We start from the raw sequence: 19,101 nt of genomic DNA on the forward strand, positions 1-19,101 counted from the left end.
TCTTGCAAATAAGACAGGCCTAAGTGTTAGGCTGAATTGTCTGTCATTGTATTTAACAGACAAATGGCTTTAGGAAGATTGTCTGGGAGAAGAAAATCTCACTTCTGCTTCAATTGTAAAGGAGTAAAACTGAGTTAAGGTCAATGGCTTCCTTCCTGCTACCGGTTTTTACTACATAGACATAAATCACAATAAAAGCACTGGACAAAAAGAGCTGGTCATAACCAGTTGACGCCCCGACACCAACGTACGTTTTATTTCCTGAAAGTTGTGAGATTACCTCAATCACTGGTGTGATTTCATGTGAATGATCATCTGAATTCCCCCCCATGTTCAACTTAACTTAAGTAAAGTTGTATATAAAGGCATATACTAATATTAGATTAACACAAGGAACAATACTGTTCAGTCTAGTCAAATGTGATCATCAAACATGTCCTTGTACAAGTTACAACTATAACAACAATTGAGCCAAATACACAAATACTCCAAAGAGATTGAAAAATGTAAATACAATTAAGAGACATGTTGTAGTCTGCTGTCAGTGATCTGATAAAATATCCTTTTGGGAATGTATTTGATAACATTAGCATGTGTACAGTATATAAAAACGTAAAATATTAAAAAAATTGAGTAATTCTATCAACACTATGTAAAGAGTGAGCTCTATTTCCCTGCAGGTAATCCTCCCTGTGTATCCAGATGTTCAGATTCACTCCAGATGTTCTGTGTCTTCAGTAAACAGATCAGCCAGGTCGGCTACTGTCAGTACGGCAGCCTCCGAGTGCTTCATGGTAGTGCTGGTGTGACTAGAATTTAAAAAAACTGTCACCTCCAACCCTTGAATGTAAACATCCACCTATACAGTATATTTATGGCTTTTAACAATTGTCTTCAGTACAATTGACTATATTTTGTTACTATTCTTACTTTTTCTCTGCGGTCTTCAGCATTGCCTGCATTCTCTCTTCAATGGTGGATTTGATGAGGAATCTGTGGACAAATGTTGGCCTGGTGGACAGAGAAAACAGAAATCAAACTGAATGTACAAAACACTGGAGGCACATGTTTAATATTAAAGTAAATACTGTACGGATAATAGCCACGATTGAAGCCCTAACCTCCAAAACACACAAATATGACCGCTATGGAAAAAACTAATTGCATGTATGTGTCCATCTATATTTGCAGTAAGTTGAGTAACTCCGTGCTTCTTACTTGGTTTGGCCAATCCGATGCACTCTGCCTATGGCCTGGAGCTCGTGAGCTGGGTTGAGGATCGGCTCCACCAGCAACACGTGAGTCGCTTCGATGATGTTCAGACCATTGGAGCCGGTGTGGAGAGGAAGGAGAAGGATGTTGATCTTTTCTTCGTATTTGAAGGAGCACAGATTCTCCTGGAACATTGAAGTCAGTGATCTACTTACACACATTCAGGTGATTTCTGGCATGTGCTTAATTTATTTAAGTTCAAGATGTGTGGGATTTCTTATGTTTCAATACAGCAATCTAAAAGTAGGTCTAAGGGTTTTCATAATATAATATAACAATTTTTGTTTTACTTAATATGGAATCTCCGATAGCAGACATGTTGCTGTATTCAATATATTTTTCATGCTGAAACTACAAGTATTCAGTGTTTACCCTTCAAATGTTACTACAGAAAAAGCTCTGAAACTAAATTAAAATCACAAGGTGCCATAATGTAGTCCACACTGTTTTTTAATGCAGGGTGACCCATACAAACTCGGTATCTCACAAACTTTGGAAAAGATTTCTATTAAATGTTCAATGGAGATGGCCTAAATAATAAGATATTGGTGGTGTGCTGTACCTAGGATTTCCATCATTAGCGTCTTTTCTTATGCCAAGGGTATGGGTAAAAAATATATATTTAACCTAAAAAATAAAGTCATAGGAATGATATGTTTGTGTGTAACGGCAAATTGGAGAATTGCTATGTTGGTGGAGGACATACTGTACATCAGTGTCAACTTAGAAAGTAAGCATGTGTAAATCTCTTTAGAGAAGTTTGCTGTGACAAGTGCATTGTCCCTAAGTTGTAAACCCGGCCTGGTGTAGTTGTGTTTCACATTGGGGGGGAAAGCATCACTGGTTAAGTGTGGTAAGCATATTTAGAAATGAGGACACTGAAAATTCAAACCTGGAATTTGTGAATCCCATTGATTTGAGAGAACTCCATGTTGTTGTCGAACAAGGCCTTGGCAATGATGTCCAGGACACTCAGCCACTGCGCAGGAGAGAAAAGGAAAGCATCTGGGTCAGATCCAAACTCGATATCATCAAAATAAATCACTATCTTCCAGAGCAGGGATAGTTTACAGTTACCGTGGAGAAAACGAGACACTTGGCCCCGGGGTCGGTCACTTGAATCTTCTTAAGTGTTCTCACTACTGCCTCCACTTTGGTAGAGTGGCTTCCCTGACCAACACAGGAAGAGAAAAATTTGGCTATAGTGTTAAAGTAATAAAAAATGGCTATGTTAAATTACAATTACATACATTAACACAAGGCACGAATCAAAGTATAACCCCCTAATAAGTGCTAGTTATAGACACAAATAACATCACAATCATTGAGTCGAGCAATAAAATACATCTAACAACTTTTGGACAAAAAAGCCAGATGGAACCCAAATCAAAAAAATCACAACATCTGGATCCAGCCATAACTGACAAAATACCAGTCCCTGTGTTGCTGACTGACTTTGACCGGTATGTCCTGGTCCTGACTGGACGACTGGGTGGTGAACACGTAGGAGATCTCTGTGAGGGACGTAGTCTGCCTGCAGATGGCACATTTGATGGAACGCCGCCTTGAGCCCACGCTGTACTGCTCCACAATGATAGCAATGCACTCATTGCAGAAGCAGTGGCCGCAGGTCAGCACTGCCCACTGGAAAAGAGAGACAGTAATAAAATAAAACTGTAAAAAAAAAAAACCTGATAAGTGAGATAAAATAATGAATACATCAATCAAATAAAGTCCAGGATCGTTCAAGTAAGTAATCGGTTTAAGTATCGGTCACACTTGGTAACAAACCTGAAGCTGCGAGAAGAGCTTGTTGTGTCGACTTAAGTGTGCGCCCCTAAAGGGCTTTGTAGGTCAGAAGTATAGCTTGGAGCCAATCAATTTAACACAGTGTTAAGAGATAAATAGAGCCTTTAACTATGACTTTGAAGCAGTGGGAAGCCAAAGAAGGCAAATCTTCCACCTGCAGACTTCCTGGGTGCATCAGGCACATTGCTATCATCAAAAGATGTTTTTACACATGCCTGACACACAATATCAACCAAATGCCAAATGTTGAAAAAACAAATCCTGAGGCAGGACAATGCTTTAGTCAGCTTTAGTTTAGATGTAATTACAATCCCTGCCAGTGTTGATAAGACAAGACCGTAAAGCTCAACCGGTGTATCAAGATAGTCAAATCAATAAAGAGCAGAGAGATGATGCATAAAATACTGAATCTGTGATCCATTTCAAATCTACAGCTAACAAGTTCTTCCTCACAACTAAACAATGCTCACCTCCTGTCCCAGGGGCCGGGCACAGATGGGGCACGGCTCTGGGTTCAGCCCTCCAGTAGACTTGTCCTGGGACTGGAACAAAGGCATGGATGTTATTTGGAGTGAGATCCTACCACACAGTTAGAGATAATAAGTCTCTGAATGAGCTGGGAAAGACTGTCTGTACTTTGTAGTCACTTCAAAATGAAAATTACCTTCTCCAGATTTGTGAGATACAGAAACTGGCCAAGCTTCTTTTGGAGTTGAGACTTGGCCACTGCCTGGTCATTCAAAAGCTTCACTCTGTTCTGCTCCACCTGGAAGCAAAAAACCAAGGGCAGAGGTCAGGAACGCAATAAAAATAGTTAAGGCAGAATATTACATCCTTCAGACAACAAAAAACAACAATGGTGCCCGATAATGGGTCAGAGGCCAGGCTTGAGCTTTTAATTCCTCCGTGAACAGTATTAATTAAGACCAAACCAGCTATATTGCCTTCATGCTCATATTAGTGGCAAATTGTTTAAAAAAGAAGTAAACTTTAACGTGATTAGTCAGCCCATTTTTTACATAAATTACACTGCAGTTCAGAGTGAAACAATCATTCAAATTATCCCAAACTAAAATAAATCAAGATTATTTTTGTGGAAATAATAATTAAGTAACTAAACAAAGATACACTTTTGATGATTACTTTAAAAGGGATTTTGGGGGTGTAATAAGCTGTACAGTGTGTAAAAAAAAAAAAAAAAAAAAACCCTTGAAGCAAATTTGTGATATTGGGCTGTATAAATGAAATTTATTTGAAGTATCTTTTAAAGGAAAACGCCGACTTATTGGGAATTTAGCTTATTCACCGTAACCCCCAGAGTTAGACAAGTCGATACATACCCTTCTCATCTCTGTGCGTGCTGTAATGCTGTCTGGCGGCTCCAGCGGCATCAGGCCAGCACAGAACATGCAGGTGAATGGTTCCAGTAATCCTACTGCTCCGAATAAGTGACAAAATAACGCCAACATGTTCCTATTTACATGTTGTGATTTATAGAGTCACAGCGTGTACAAAAAACAACGTAACATGAGACACAGCCGTCTTCTAACTGTAAACAAACCGGGAACTATATTCTCAGGTGGAAGAATATAGTACTTGGGCGGAGTCATATGCTCGCAGGAAGCCTGTCTGAGAATATAGTTCCCGGTTTGTTTACTGTTAGAAGATGGCTGTGTCTCATGTTACGTTGTTTTTTGTACACGCTGTGACTCTACAAATCACAACATGTAAATAGGAACATGTTGGCGTTATTTTGTCACTTTTGTCACAATTCCGAGCAGTCGGCTAGTTGGAACCAGTTACCTGCAGGATCTGTGCTGGGCTAAGCTAATGCTGGAACCATCAGACAGCGTTACAGCACGCACGGAGATGAGAAGGGTATGTATGGACTTGTCTTACTCTGGGGGTTACGGTGAATAAGCTAAATTTCCAATAAGTCGGCGTGTTCCTTTAAACATGATAGCTTGCCCTTAACATGTTGTTATAATGTATGATAATAAGATGTTTCGTTGTCTTTAACTGACTTCATGTGGCTCGATGATGTGCAGCAGTTTGGGCTTGGGTTCATCGGGCAGACGCACGCGTAGTCTCTCGGTGGCCATACCCATCTCATCGATGGCCGACACGTGGTTCCTCAGCACCATCCAGTACTCATGCAGCACCTGGGAAGGGACAGAGGTAGCTTTCACTCCACTTTGTTTCTCTTTAATACTGGCACTGGCATTGACACTGTGCAGGAGGGTGATAGTTGATAAATACCAATCTATCAATGATTTATATACCAGCTGTTGAGATTTCTGGCTTTCTAGCTCATACTCTGAAAGCATAAAGTAGTTTTATGCATTTAAGCAATATTAAATACATTTGAATTTGCAAAATAAGAGAGTATTGTGCATATATGTTTAAACATTCATTGAACAATCTGTTCATATTTCTTTTGGACTAACAGCTTATAATCTATTTCTGCATTTAGAAAGAGCCTCAGGATCCTTTTTTACAATTTATAATGGCTTACAAACTGGAAAAGAAATGATATAACCGTCATGTGTTTGTAAACCTCTCTTGACATTTTGTCTCAAACAAAGAGACATTGTGTTCTTCAACAGTTGGAAGTTTTAATGCAGAGGAAGAGGATGGAATAGGAAATCTGTCATTACTCAGACTTTGGCTATTTAAATAGGTTGTGCTTGCCTTGCTTGAAAATGAAGAGCGGGGTTGAAAAAGTGTGTACAAACCTTGTACTCTTTCTTCCAGTACTCAAACAGCTCCATGAAAGTGTTGCCCTCCTCCACCAACTCCGCGTCCATGCGTTTAACTTTGGCAAAAGACAAGATGGCTTTGAGCGAGCGCTCAGTCTCGCTGGCTGCCCACAGACCTCGGCTGGTGGTGGGGAGACGGTCGTCCATCAGCCCCTCTTCATCTTCAATCATTTCTTCAAAGATGGCCGTCTGACCCTTCACCCTGTTGGGAATTTTTTACTCATAAATCAACAATTAACTTTTCATAAAATTTGACAGTCTAAAACATTACTCTACTTACGTGTGAGAAAACAGCTTGGACTCATAATCGATGAAAAGTACATCCGCTTTGCAAAAAACGCAACTAAAATGTGACAAGAAAGAAATATTGGTTATGATAAACAAAGGTAAAACAAGGCCATAAACTACTGAAATGAAGCTAAACATGCTGAAGTCTTACTTATTGAGTGGTAGTCTCATAGGCCTGAGGTGACAAATGGTGGCCTCATCAATCACTTTCTTTGAAGCCGGGCCTTCGAGACTCTTCACCGCGTCCTGCACAGTCTTTTGGGATTTCATCAGATCTTGCATTTGTGTGGTGAGTAGGAACTGCAGACCACAGGCATCGCGGAACCTGCAGGATAGCCCGTTTTGCTTTTATCACATTGGTGTACGAATACCTACTATCGTCTTATTTTTCAATACATAAACAGTTTACTTTTCTGCCATGGTGAGCTTGTTGGCTTGTTGTTTGTAGCTGGACGTCAGCTCATTCTTGATGCGGGACACCAGGTCGTCGTCGTTGGAGCAGCGGATCGCCTTCTGGATAACATCCAGCCACCAGGGATTATTCAGCTTCACCTTAAAAGAGAGAAAGTTAATCATATGAAGAAAATAAGTTTTTAGTTCTGTCTTAAATGCAGTGGTCCAAATACAGATCAATTTGACTTCAGTGTGTCCATCTTTAGACTCAAATTTCACTCAATGGGAGTATTTAATAGCTGGAAGCTATTAAATACTCCCATTGAGTGAAACAGAAACTAAACTCAAGGTAGAGCTATGATATTTAATAATATGATAGGTAATAAATACAATAAAAACAAACAATATAAAACATAAAACAGCTTTTGCTCCCATTAAACCAAGGAAACTATTATACTTATTACTAAGGTGAGAAACAAGTTTAGTGTCCCTGAACCCCACTTTGGGATCTATTTAGTCAGTTTTAATGCAGGTGTTATGCTATTAATCAGGTGGTGGGCAGGGTCAGGTTGACGTCACATGAGGGGGGCGTGGCTGTGGGCTGATTTAACCTCTCGTCACAGGTGTGTGGAGGATTGCTATTTCGGAGACAATGACAAAGGCCAGGGGTCTCAAGCTAACGGTCCTATGTCCTAAATGAAGAACACTACGAAATACTTTGTTTCCTCTACTACAAACTTTTGTATAAACACATAAAAAAAAAAATATGAACTGCTACAACAAAGGAGGAGCTGGGCTGGCCCAGCAAGGACGCCGACGGAGCGGAGCTAATGGCACCGGAGTGGTCCCAGAAGCATTCTTGCATCTTCCGAACGCGAACTATCAGAGTCGGAGGTGACCCCACGCAAACCCCTCCAGTAGTAGAGCAGCGTGGCTGTCACCCAGGCTGGTTAGTCTCACTCACGTTGGATGCAACACGTTGGGAAAAGGACGCAGAGGGATTATTTTGTCACCGGCAGGGCTAACCTAGCGGTGGTTTTAACGAGCCCTGTTAGTTTATCGCGTTGTTGCCAGTTGGGTAATATTTGGTTCACATAGCCAGTCTATCGGTGGTGGAATGTAACTAAGTACATTTAAGTTAAATTAAACTTACAACAATATAACGGCCTACAAGTCCAGCTGAAATGATGAGCCGATTAAACACATTTCCAGTTTCTAAAATGCCAGGATTTTTCTGCATTTAGGACTTTGATTACTTTAAGTACATTTTCCTGGGTGCCCAGATAGCTCCGTTGGTTGAGCGGGCGCCCATGTTTAGAGGTTTGCTCCTCGGCGCAGCGGGCCCGGGTTCGACGCCGACCTACGGCCCTTTGCTGCATGTCATTCCAGCCTCTCTCCCTTAATTTCTTCGGCTGTCCTGTCAGTACAGGCCTAAAAATGCCCAAAAAATAATCTTGGAAAAAAAAAATAAAGTACATTTTCCTGATGTCTTACATACTTAAGTACCATTTTCAATGCAGAACTTTTAATTTTAATGGAGAATTTAAACAGTGTGGTGTTAGTACTTTTAAGTAAAGGATCTGACTACTTTGTCCACCACTGGTCTATACATTGTGGTATTCCTGTTTTGTTGCAAGCGCTAGCTAAGAGTAGAACATGGCAGACTTTGAGCCAGAGGAGTTTCTGGGAACTGAAGTAACCCTTGAACGTTTGGTTAGGTTGAATAGACGGGGAATATGGAAATCGTTTGAGGAGTTAGAGGTTTGAGATCATGTGGATTCTTCTGTCTGCACTGATGAATATGCAGCTAAAGAGAGGGAGTGTCAGGAAAGCGGGAGTATGAAATGAAAGCGCTTGAGTTGAAGATGGCTAAGTTCGCTCTGGAATATCAAGTTTTTCCAGGTTGTCTAGGCACCCAGTCTCAAAGTTATTCTAGACCCCACAACGAACCATGATGTGGTCACTCTAGAGCCCGCTGTGGAGGTCCACAGTCCAGAGGACCCACCTCCAGTTGACTTAGCAGACACTGTCTTTGCCAAATGTTGTACGTAGATCAGAGGTTCCTCCTCCAGTGGATTTGGCTGACCAGTCTCTGACGAATGGTGTAGGGTGAGTGAGCTGCCAGTGTTGAATCAAGACACTGATTGTAGCACAGAAACTATGTCTCACATTAAATCTTCTAGGAGAGACAGTTTGTACTGATGAGCGTGAAAACCTAGCTGAGGGAGTTGACCTCAAAGACGTGTGCTTATGAGGAAATCCCAGTTGAGCAACCTCCATATATACTACCACCTTTGTTGGGTATATGGTTTCTACTGGAGATTGGTTGCTGCTGAGCCCTTGACTGATCTTAATGGTCCCATGACATGGTGCTCTTTGGATGCTTTTATATAGACCTTAGTGGTCCCCTAATACTGTATCTGAAGTTTCTTTTCCGAAATTCAGCCTTGGTGCAGAATTACAGCCACTAGAGCCAGTCCCACAATGAGCTTTCCTTAGGATGTGCCATGTCTGTGTCTTTAGCTATTGAGGAGGAGAGGGGGGGGCAAGGTGGAGGGTGGGGGTGTGGCCTTGACCAACTGCCACTTTGCTCGTTCGAAAGCCATGATGTCTCTCTCTCTCTCATGGGTGGGCCAAATTCTCTGGGCAGGCAAAGCAGAGAAAGGTGAGGTAACCTTGCTCCTTATGACCTCATAAGGAGAAGATTCCAGATCGGCCCATCTGAGCTTTCATTTTCTCAAAGGCAGAGCAGGATACCCAGGGCTCGGTTTACACCTATCGCCATTTCTAGCCCCTGGGGGACCATAGACAGGCTGGGGTAACTCATATTAATGTTAAAAAAACCTCAAAGTGAAATTGTCATGCCATGGGACCTTTTTTTAAGAGAGGTGCTGTCATGGATGGCATTTTGGGAACCTCCCTGAGAATTAACCTATGTGAGCTTCTGGTTTACTGTGGCACACTTTTTTTTTTTTTTTGAAGTATTTCTATTGTTGCAGGTTTTTAGCAAATTGTGTATCTGAGATTGTGTATAAATAGTGGTGTGGGGATTTTAGAAAAAAAGAAACCTTCAAAAATGGTGTAGGTGACAGCAATTTTGGAGAAGGTTGCTTCCAGCTAGAGAGCAGAGATCGCTAGCTGAAGAACACTACGGAAGACAAAGTACAGAGACTTTCTTGTTTCCCCCACTACAAACCTGGGGCTGGCTCAGCAAGGATGCCGACGGAACGGAGCCAATTAAGCACCAGAGTGGTCCCCGAAGCAGTTGTCTCTTCAAACTATCAGTCTGAGGTGAGTCAGTGACACCACGCAAACCCCTCCAGTATTAGGAAAGCCTTGCACTCACCCAGGCTGGTTAGTCTCACACTCACGTTGAACGCGACACGTAGGGAAAAGGAGGCAGGGGATTATTTTGTTATCGGCTAGGCTAACCTTTAGTAGCGTGGTTTTAACGAGCCCGGTTAGTTTAGCGCATTCGTAACCGTGGAAAAGAAATTTTTAGTTTGGTCTAAAGTTCAGTCTTAATTACAGTGTTAACACCAAATGCAAATCTGACTTCAGTATGTCCATCTTTACACTCAAACTATTACCTATTCAGTGAATCAGAAACTAAACTTAAGGTAGAGGAAATGTAACTAAAGGCAGGCATGTTGGGTAACAATAAATTCCGTAAAAACATCATAAAACAGCATTTGCTCCCATTACAACAAGGAAACTATTCTACTAACAACTATGGTGCGTGTCCCTGAACCCCACTTTAAGTCAATTTAAAAGGTAATAATGAGAGAGAGTGATATTTTTTTTTTTTTCCCCTTCTTTCTCACTTTGCGTTTCAGCTCTTTGATATTTTGTAGCACTGGCTGCAGAGCCTGACGGGCATCTGCTACCTCAGAGTCGTATTTGGTCATGTAGTGCTGTCGCAGCTGCTCCGCCTACAGAGACACAGAGAATGATAAAAGCAAACTTCAGTGGCCATGCTTTAAAAAAAAAAAAAAGGATACGAAAACTAAAGGGCACCACAGGTTTATAGCCCAAATTAACACATTTCTTACTGTAATAAATGTGTTAAATGAATTACCTCCTCACTTAGTCTGTCATCTCTTAGCGTGGGAGGTATCCCAGGGTGCTTTGCGCTGAGCAGTTCCATCAAATTGTGGGTAGCATGAAGTCGCTGTTTTAGCACAATAGCAAAAAAGCCAAGGAATCAGACATTTTTGCAGAAACTCTCAATATATCAACTATCCATAATGGTTAGAAATACAAATCTAATGTCCATCATGAAAGTAGTATCACAAACTAATGTCAGTAGCATCACAAGCTTAATAGACTGTCTAATGTCTGTATTCAGAAATGAAGCCCTTCATATGTTAATCACAGACGTGAAGGAGGAATGAATGGAATGAGGCCATATACCTGTAATGAATCGGTTTTCAGTCTGCCTTTGTGTTCTTCTGATGAACGAAGCACTTCTCTATACATCTCGGTTGCCTCTACAAACTCATCTGCGGTGTGGCAAAGGAGACGGTGATTATTAGTGACACTCAACATGTCCGTCACATGTAGCGCTAATGAAACGTGCTATACAAAACACCCTAGTGCACTCCGGCCACATTATACACACCGCCTTACAGAGCCCTGTAACAACAAAACGTCTTGGTGCAAAACGAGACCCAAAGATGAGATCATGGCTTGTCTTGTGTTTTTTGAAGTGATTCCCATGGGAACCTGGGAGCAAAAGCCCAGAAGTGGGGTTTTATACCTCTGATGATGTGTATTCCAGCCAGGCCATTGAGTGCGCACACCAATTGTCTGTGAGCTTCTTCACACTCCACTCGACATTTCTTCTGCAGGGACTTAAGGAGCTCCTCCATCGTCATGGTGCTGGGGAGGCACGGCACAGACAAACCCACTCAACAAACACTCCAGCACAAATGACACAGAATGGGTCAACTTTAAATAAACAAAACTTCACATTGTATAATTGACAAAAAGGTTGCTGTGGTCTATTACCACTACTAATGCGGTGATACTCTATTTAGTCTAGCTAGATTGCTAATTAACCGCTGCAGCTGCCTTCAGATGAGGACCTTTCTTCCCGCCTACGAGCGCCTTGAAAATATAATACGTCAGCTACCTTTTCTGCAGTGGCAGGAACTCCCCCCTCACAGCCTGTGGATGGCAGCAGGCCTGACGCAGCCTCAGCAGCGGGCCCAGGATGGTGTGGACGGTGCGGCGGTCGAGGCTGCCAAGTTTCAGGCTCCAGTCGGATATCTTCCTGAGTTTGGCCAGAGCGTCCTGGGAGCAGACCTCGTGCTGACGGTGGTAGAAGTGTCCCTCGACGGGGGAGAAGTGCAGCCAGTGCACCTCCTCTGTCTGAGGCGGAATTTGGATCTGGAAAAGCAACCGAGAGCAGATCATTGAACATACTTGAAATACGTTTTCTGGAATGTAACATTACGTCTTGTCCTTATTTAAACCTTTCTGATTGACTATTAGATTCTTTAAATGAGTAAAAATGATGTCTCAAACAGGGTCACAGGAATGCAGAACTTTTGTTGTCCTACCTGATCAATGACGTCTTTTTTAGCTGATCGCCACAACAATTGAGCAATTACATTGTACAGCGGCTCTGTGTTTCCACGGCGATAAGGGCGATAAAGCAGCTGGTCCCACCAGTGTTTTACCCAGTACGGGTCAACTCCCAGGAAAAGTACAAGGCCGTACAGATCTTCAAAGAAAACATCTGGTTAGAGATTTATTTTTTTTTTTTTCCCAGGTTTTGATGATTTTTAAACATTGAGTCTTAAGAGACCAAACACAGAGCCGCTTATTCAAGGCCTGCTTTGATAATTGTATGAATGTAATGATTTCTTTGGTTTTACCTTCTAAGCCTCTCTGGACCGGAGTGCCACTGACACACCAGCGGTTGACCGATGCGAGGCGCAGAGCCATCTCTGCAGCCTGACGGTAAATTATAAAGGGCAGCATAAACAAAGTTGTATTAAACACACAGTCTGACGTCTCACAAACAACCTACGTATGACTACATGAGATTTTGGTTACACATTTATATCGATATGGTACCTTGATATAGAAATAAGGTTAGAAACACAAGCGCTACCCATCCCATGAAACCCAAAATGCTTTATTATCCTCTAGTGTAACGATGCAAACCACTTCCAGGTACTGATTTCTGGATTCTCACCTTGGCAGTGGGACATTCAACCATCTGAGCCTCGTCCAGACAGATGCGCCACCACTCCACAGCAACCAGAGGACTGGGTATGGCCATGTAGCGCTTCTGGTTGCGGAAGCGGCGTCCATCCTTGCTGTTGCTGTGCGGAATGTCCACGTAGTTGAGCTCTGACCGCAGCACGTCGTAGGTGGTGATGACCACATCCTGCTCAGCGAGCATATGTGGCTGGATGAATCCATGCTTCTTCACACCCTGATAAACCTGGGATAAAGAAATTACATAAATTACTACTTTAGGATTAACTGTTTGGTGCCTTTTGGAAGTGCAAGAGAATGCAAGTTAAATTTGAGTCTGTACTTTAAGTAATAAGGAATAAAAGTCAAGTTGCCCTCAGAGGCCTCTTCAGCAGGGGAGATGAGGAAGAACATTAAAATAATTTATATTCTTAAAAAAATGTTTATGCACAAATGTCTTGGAATTTAATGTACTGAAGGACAGGATTACAACTCGCTAAAAATTTATTTCATGATTTGACGTGACTGATTTGCCTTAATCATGTAAAACTATCACTTGCGATAAAGGGCTGAATTTATCTGTTATCTTTTAAATGTGTGAGCGTAATCTCAATTTGTAAATCAGACTTGGCAAAAAAGTTCACATTTATTAGTGGTAGTTATGGCAACTAACACTGCACTTCAACGTTATTTAAACTACACACCAATTCCATGAACCGGTCAACCCACCACTCTAAGAAGTCCCTATAACTGTGTCAGGGTTAGCAATCTGACTCTTTGGGTGCCAACGTGCATGATAGAAATATACGTAGTTGTGAAATTTTAAGACCGTGGTACTCAAATGTGGTCTCAGTCCCTGAGAGAAGTACAACATCCCAACAGTTGGCACTAATGTGTGTCTAATTTGGATTCAAGGAATGTTAATAGGTGACCTTTCTACATGGTAGATAAAAAAAAAAACATTTATCAAACCACTCATATATCCATCTACTTTCTCACCAGCACTCGCAGCGAGGAGGACCTGATGTGCCGGTTGATCTCCTCCACCCACTGGTGGCAGATGGAGCTCGGGGAGATGATGAGGGTGGCACCGGTGGAGACGGGCTTCATGGCAACCAGGCAGTGGGGGCAGTAGAAAGGTGTAGTCTCGAGGCTTTCTTCTTTGTAGTTTACACAGTCTGCATGCTGCCACAGCTGGCAGTTCATACACTGGACACGAGCCTTGTAGTCAACAATGCCCAGTTCACCACAGATGCACTCAAAGCGGTAGTCTGGGGTGTTGAAAGGGAAAACGGACGCTCTGGTGGGGGTTTCCATCTCTTCTGATTCAAGCTGAAGAGCTTCTCCCCTTTCTTCAGGTAGATCATCCATTCTGGGAACGTCCCGTGTATCTGACTCACTTTTATCCTGAGCCATCTGTAAGGCTGTCCTGGAATGACCCAGCATGTCTTCTGCTTTCTTCTTCAGACTTTCATCCCATTCCTTCTTCGTTGCCGTCTCCTCTGGTTCTAGACAGTCCGACGCAGGAGAGTACTGATCTCTCAGATCATCTGTAAGAAGAGAGTTTTGCAGCGCTGCTTCTGCCTTCTCTTTTGCTCGTCTCTGAAACACTTTCCTCGGCGTGCTCTCTGTGTTTCTGGAGTTCTACGAGGAAAAAAAGAAATTGGACAAAAGTTCAATAATACAATAAAGTAATAATCGTAGCATAAAACATTTATATTTGAAGCTCTTTTTTTTTTTCTTACAGACTTGGATGCTCCTGTTGATGTCTTTTTTGTCTCTTTGTAGTTCTTTCCCAGTTTAAATGACCCCGCCAAGCCGCGGCCTTTGACCCGGTCAACCAGGCCTTCGTCTATCAGCTTCACCAGCATCTTCTTGATGTGGTTGCGGTTTTTTAGGAGGTCATAACCGTAAGTGGCACGGATGTAGGTGAAGACGGCGTTGACGGAGGCTCCTTTGCCAGATCTCATCTCCTTGATTGCAGTGAGGAGCATGACCCGCACAGCTGCACAGAAAGAACCAGATTTGTGTAAAATATCTAAATGGTAGTGGTATTAAAAGCTGTGATGTCAGAGAGGACGGTGAGTGACCTACTTGGGTAAGATACTTTCATTTTAGGCTGAACTTCAGATTTGCAGCGGATGACCTTTTTCTCTAGAGGAGGAGGAGGTATGAAATAATTTACAGATTTTCCCTGCAAGACCAAAGAGAAACAATTAATCATTTTCACAAAGTAGCTGATGTCTTTACAGAGCATATTAAAATAAATAGAACAGTAGACAAAATCCCCTACATTACATGACTGTTAATCATCCCTTGCACCAATAAGGTGAAGGTAAAAGAGGGAAAGAAAAAGGTGAACTTTTTAAACAAAGTCGGTATTTGTAACTGTAGCTGCCTGCTGATCCTCACCACAGGCAGGGTGAGGGCCTCCTGCTCCAGGTCCTGTCGGGTGTGAAACAGGATGAGAGCCAGAACTTCCACTGTCTTTCCCAGCCCCATTTCATCTGCCAAGATCCCACCAGGCCACTCCACACCTGCCAGGGGAAATTCTCGTATTAAGCTGAAAAAAGAAAAGAAAGTATTACTAAAAATACTTTCATGTATTACTAAAAACCTCATCCTTTGAACTACAACAAAAGGAGGTAACTGTGCATTCACAAAATTACATTAATATAGAAAATTAAAGGATCAGTCCAGCCCAATTCAAAAAGACATATTTTCCCAGTTACCTCTAGTGGTATCTATCCATGCGTATATGTTTTTGTTTAATGTGCTGGGGTTTTGAGATACCAGCTTAAGACACCTCTGCTGCTGACTCAACACAATAGAGGTGAATGGAAGTTCACTTGTGTTGCTCAAAGAATTGGAGAAATACATTATAAAATGTATAAGATTTGTTCTCTGAACATAAAACTGAAACTATTTGCCTGGGCAGATATTACTGGTGGGACCATATGTTTTTTTTGTGATTTAAGTGAACTGACCTGTTAACATTCAAGTTCTTACCAGCCGGTAAAGGGGTTGTAGAACAACTTCTTGCCGCACAAAGTGATCACCTCCCGCCAGAGGAAATGCAGAATTTGTTCTGCAAAGAAATGGGAAATATTGACAATCTCAATTACATAACTGTCACAGTCCTAACGTAGGCCTTTTTCCACTACAGGAACTTAACTTTGCTGTTGTTGGTTACAAGGCTGTTTAAGTGTGTGCATAAGTGAAAAAGCACTAGTATAGTCTCCTTCAGCATCATCCTAAATTTCAAAGTTTTACATCTCATTAGAACGCAGCAGTGTACAGTTGTGCCAGACAAGAAGTGATCACCTTTAGGTGTAGTGTTCCTGTATCTCTCTCTCTTCAGCATCCAGTTGACCGCCTGGCTCTGATAGGGTCTGAGAACAGGAATAAGAGCTTTGTGCTGAACGTCATATGTCGCCTCCTGGCTCTCTCTCTGGTGCAGATGTCTGACGTAATCATAGAGCTCCTCCACATTTTGCCTCTCCAGGTCAGTGTCACATTCCTCCTCGTCATTCTCTACAATTTCTACAATGAATATAAAGCAGAGAAATCAATTTTTTTTTCTTTTTTTTTTCCTGAGAACTTGGATCACAGGATGCATTACACATTAAGACTAGACCCTTACCGGGTATAATGAAATCGTAGAAATACTCCATTAACTTTTGCATTAATTGATTTGCTTTCTTCATCCGAGCGTTTCCCTCGCTGAGGTACTCTGGCTTCCCGAGCCCAGTTTCCAGCAAGTAAATCCCCACCTGCCAGATGCAGACAAACAACAGCTGATGGAAGAAATAATGTGAAACACAGAACTATGACTTTTTGCCATCCCAACATAATGAGCAGGTAAGCAGATTTTCAATTCAACAAGAAACTATGGGCATGGATTTGGCTGAGAGGATAAACTAGAGTGAAAACCCATCTGTTATGTTTGGTGACCTAAACCTGGCAGCCATTTATTGCAACATCTTCAGGTCCAGAAGTTGACCTCCTTTGCATGTCATTCTCTATTTCTCTCTCCTCATTTCATGTGAGCTCTCTCTCAATGCTCTAATAACAGGATAAAATGCCCCTAAAATACTTATAGAATATAAACACATCAGCATATCACAAGTTCAGCAACCTGCAGCCTTTTTTTAAGAGCAGATATACTGTAGATTGCAAACAAGATATTTAATATTTTCCTTGTTCTCTTTAGATGGAGGTTGAAATGTGATGTTTGCGCAGAACAAGACTATTTATTGACTACCAGCATTAAAGTTAGTGTATGGGTAAGCACTGAAGTCATGTTTATAAAACCTATGATTTTCAGGCAGCATTTGTTCTTCAAATGAAATGTAATATTTTTCCATACCTCTACTGAGCTCTCTTTGGCCTGGTGGCAGAGCTGCACCACCTTCCTCTTCTGCATCCAGTCGAGGTCCTCCAGCGGGATCCCACTGAGGCTGCACTCCGCTGTGCAGGCGTCCTCGTCGGCCCTCCACTGCAGTCCCGAGCTCTCATCATAGCCGCTGTAGCTGAGGCAAAGCTGCTCACCCATCCTGTGGAGCACCAAAGCTCTCAGTTCACAGTCAGATGGGATCCAAGCCGGATGGACGCTGAACTCCCCGATAAGCGCCTTCCAGCTGTGGCCCAGCTTCAAAGCCGGCACCACGCTGAGGGCCAGGGAGGCCGAGGCAGAGCTGCTGTCTGACGACGTACCGGGAAGTTCCTCTGGGAAACCGACTGAGCTGCTGCAGGCAGCCTCCGGGACATCCTCGGCGGCTGGGAGAAAGGAGTTGCTGGGAGGAGGGTCGACGGGAAGAATGGAGCAGGTCGGTGTCTGCTCATCTACCTGGATTTCCTCGTTCTTGCGGTCATCCAGCATGTTCCAGTTTAACCTCTTCTTGACGTCTTCGTCCACCCTCACAGGAGGGGCCCTCTTTCTTCGGCTACTCATGGTTAAACTCTACACGCGAAGCAAATTAAGAGTTAACAAAAGTAATTATACTGTAAATTGATGTATTACTACATCAGCAGCATACTGTATGACAAATCTTTACATCTGGTAGACAAACCGAGTTCCTTAACACAAAAATCTATATACACAGATTGGGTTAATTATAGGTGACTGCATTGATTGTGAAATTGCCAGAAAATAAGATGAAGGACATCTTGGCCAAAATGTTTGGGTGGCAATTAAAAGTCAAATTGGGAGTGCTGTCCTAGTCTGTCCTTTTTTTAATATCGACAAAATTAAGCAATATCTAACATTTCCACTAACATTTGGCTTAGTTTAGTTGGTTTTCAGCTTTTTCCTCCCTCCTTAACATGCAATTTAACATTTATTAGTAATAGTTTTAGTAGTAATAGTTTAATTATTATTTTTCCTTCTCACAGTATTTGATTTGACTTTAGATTTGTATACACCTGAAAAAGTAAAAGTATTCAGTAATTAACAAAAGTCCCAAAAAAAATAAGCATTCTGTGAAATAGATGTCTTTGTAATCATACGGCCCCTTAGCTTTAATCTTGGGACCCTTCGGAGGGCCAAGAACCCCATGTTGCGGACCATTAATAGAGCTACTGTTAGATTTTCCAAAACGAGACAGAAAAAGTAGTTACAGTGTATCCACTGTGTTCGTCAGTTAACACGGCTCACATTAAATCCGATTGCTAGCTAGCTAACCGGTGTATCGCTTCATTTACACGTCAGCTAACAAAACCATTCTAAAATGTGCTCTTTCCTATCTTTTTTTTTTTTTTTTTTTTTTTTGTTCACGGAAGCAGGCAGCAGTCCCTGAGAAACATAAACACTCTTACAAAATGAAAACACTTCCAGGCTGTGTGGCTGCGTATTTTATGGTTTGATTGCAAACAAGCAAACGATAAAAGCAAGCAGATTTACTTTTAAAGCCTCCCACAAATGGATCTGGTTGCTATCGCTGCATCAGAAGTCGTTTCAAGTCCCAGCAGCTCCAGATAATCAGGCTGATGTTCACCAAAACACACTGAACGTACCGACTCTAACATTTAAATCTAATGTTGCTGTTCGCCATTTTTAAATACAGGAAGTGAGGTCAGAGCAGGGGGATCTGTTTTTTTTTTTTTTTTTTTTTTTTTTTGACAACGAAGTAAAGGCATTTGTTCAGTACTTTTATTTGTATACTTAATACTTAATATGAGTAGTTATGATTAAATACAAGTGGCAAATTCTATTTAAGTGGCAATTCTGCCATATTATAATGTCTGTTTCTGGGCACACTGTTTAGTTTTCAACCTACTTGCGCCTTTGATTCAATAAAATATTCTGATATTTATTTTATATATATATATATATATATATATATATATATATATATATATATATATATAT

General features: G+C 41.8%; 2 protein-coding genes across 14 annotated transcripts in view; one reads left to right on the top strand and one right to left on the bottom strand.

The window, feature by feature from the left end:
* Positions 1-215: 215 nt before the first annotated feature.
* Positions 216-18,803, bottom strand: shprh (SNF2 histone linker PHD RING helicase). Of its 2 annotated transcripts, XM_028565761.1 has the most exons (30): positions 18,634-18,803; positions 17,101-17,694; positions 16,375-16,504; positions 16,056-16,274; positions 15,741-15,819; positions 15,144-15,294; positions 14,826-14,925; positions 14,477-14,736; positions 13,731-14,375; positions 12,727-12,978; positions 12,404-12,482; positions 12,086-12,249; positions 11,656-11,912; positions 11,281-11,402; positions 10,935-11,023; positions 10,600-10,692; positions 10,346-10,453; positions 6,538-6,680; positions 6,280-6,453; positions 6,121-6,183; positions 5,817-6,042; positions 5,106-5,243; positions 3,746-3,847; positions 3,552-3,623; positions 2,728-2,916; positions 2,350-2,442; positions 2,165-2,251; positions 1,219-1,397; positions 931-1,011; positions 216-809 (listed from the first exon to the last, which is right to left on the bottom strand). In XM_028565761.1, the coding sequence occupies exons 2-30, from the start codon at positions 17,683-17,685 to the stop codon at positions 713-715; spliced, it is 4,977 nt and encodes a 1,658-aa protein (XP_028421562.1). In that variant the 5' UTR covers positions 17,686-17,694; positions 18,634-18,803; the 3' UTR covers positions 216-712. The 2 variants fall into 2 exon arrangements, with proteins under 2 accessions (XP_028421562.1, XP_028421563.1); XM_028565762.1 differs by lacking the exons at positions 216-809; positions 931-1,011; positions 1,219-1,397; positions 2,165-2,251; positions 2,350-2,442 and having other exon boundaries at positions 2,782-2,916; positions 3,552-3,660.
* The window catches only part of grm1b (glutamate receptor, metabotropic 1b), a 31,837-nt gene continuing 22,070 nt past the window's right edge, over positions 9,335-19,101 (top strand). For 4 of the 12 annotated variants that reach the window (XM_028565775.1, XM_028565763.1, XM_028565776.1 and 1 more), the window contains exons 1-8: positions 9,335-9,812; positions 12,412-12,488; positions 12,705-12,803; positions 13,734-14,089; positions 14,199-14,422; positions 14,520-16,592; positions 16,945-17,017; positions 17,111-17,560. The gene's annotated coding sequence lies outside the window, so the exon portion shown is untranslated. Of the gene's footprint in view, positions 9,813-11,020; positions 12,268-12,332; positions 12,489-12,704; positions 12,804-13,733; positions 14,423-14,519; positions 16,593-16,944; positions 17,018-17,110; positions 17,561-19,101 lie in introns of those variants that run through there. The other 8 variants (XM_028565769.1, XM_028565764.1, XM_028565765.1 and 5 more) reach the window with 8 other exon arrangements.

The sequence above is a fragment of the Perca flavescens genome, chromosome 20 (assembly GCF_004354835.1).
Source record: "Perca flavescens isolate YP-PL-M2 chromosome 20, PFLA_1.0, whole genome shotgun sequence".
In the NCBI taxonomy this organism is placed as follows: domain Eukaryota; kingdom Metazoa; phylum Chordata; class Actinopteri; order Perciformes; family Percidae; genus Perca; species Perca flavescens.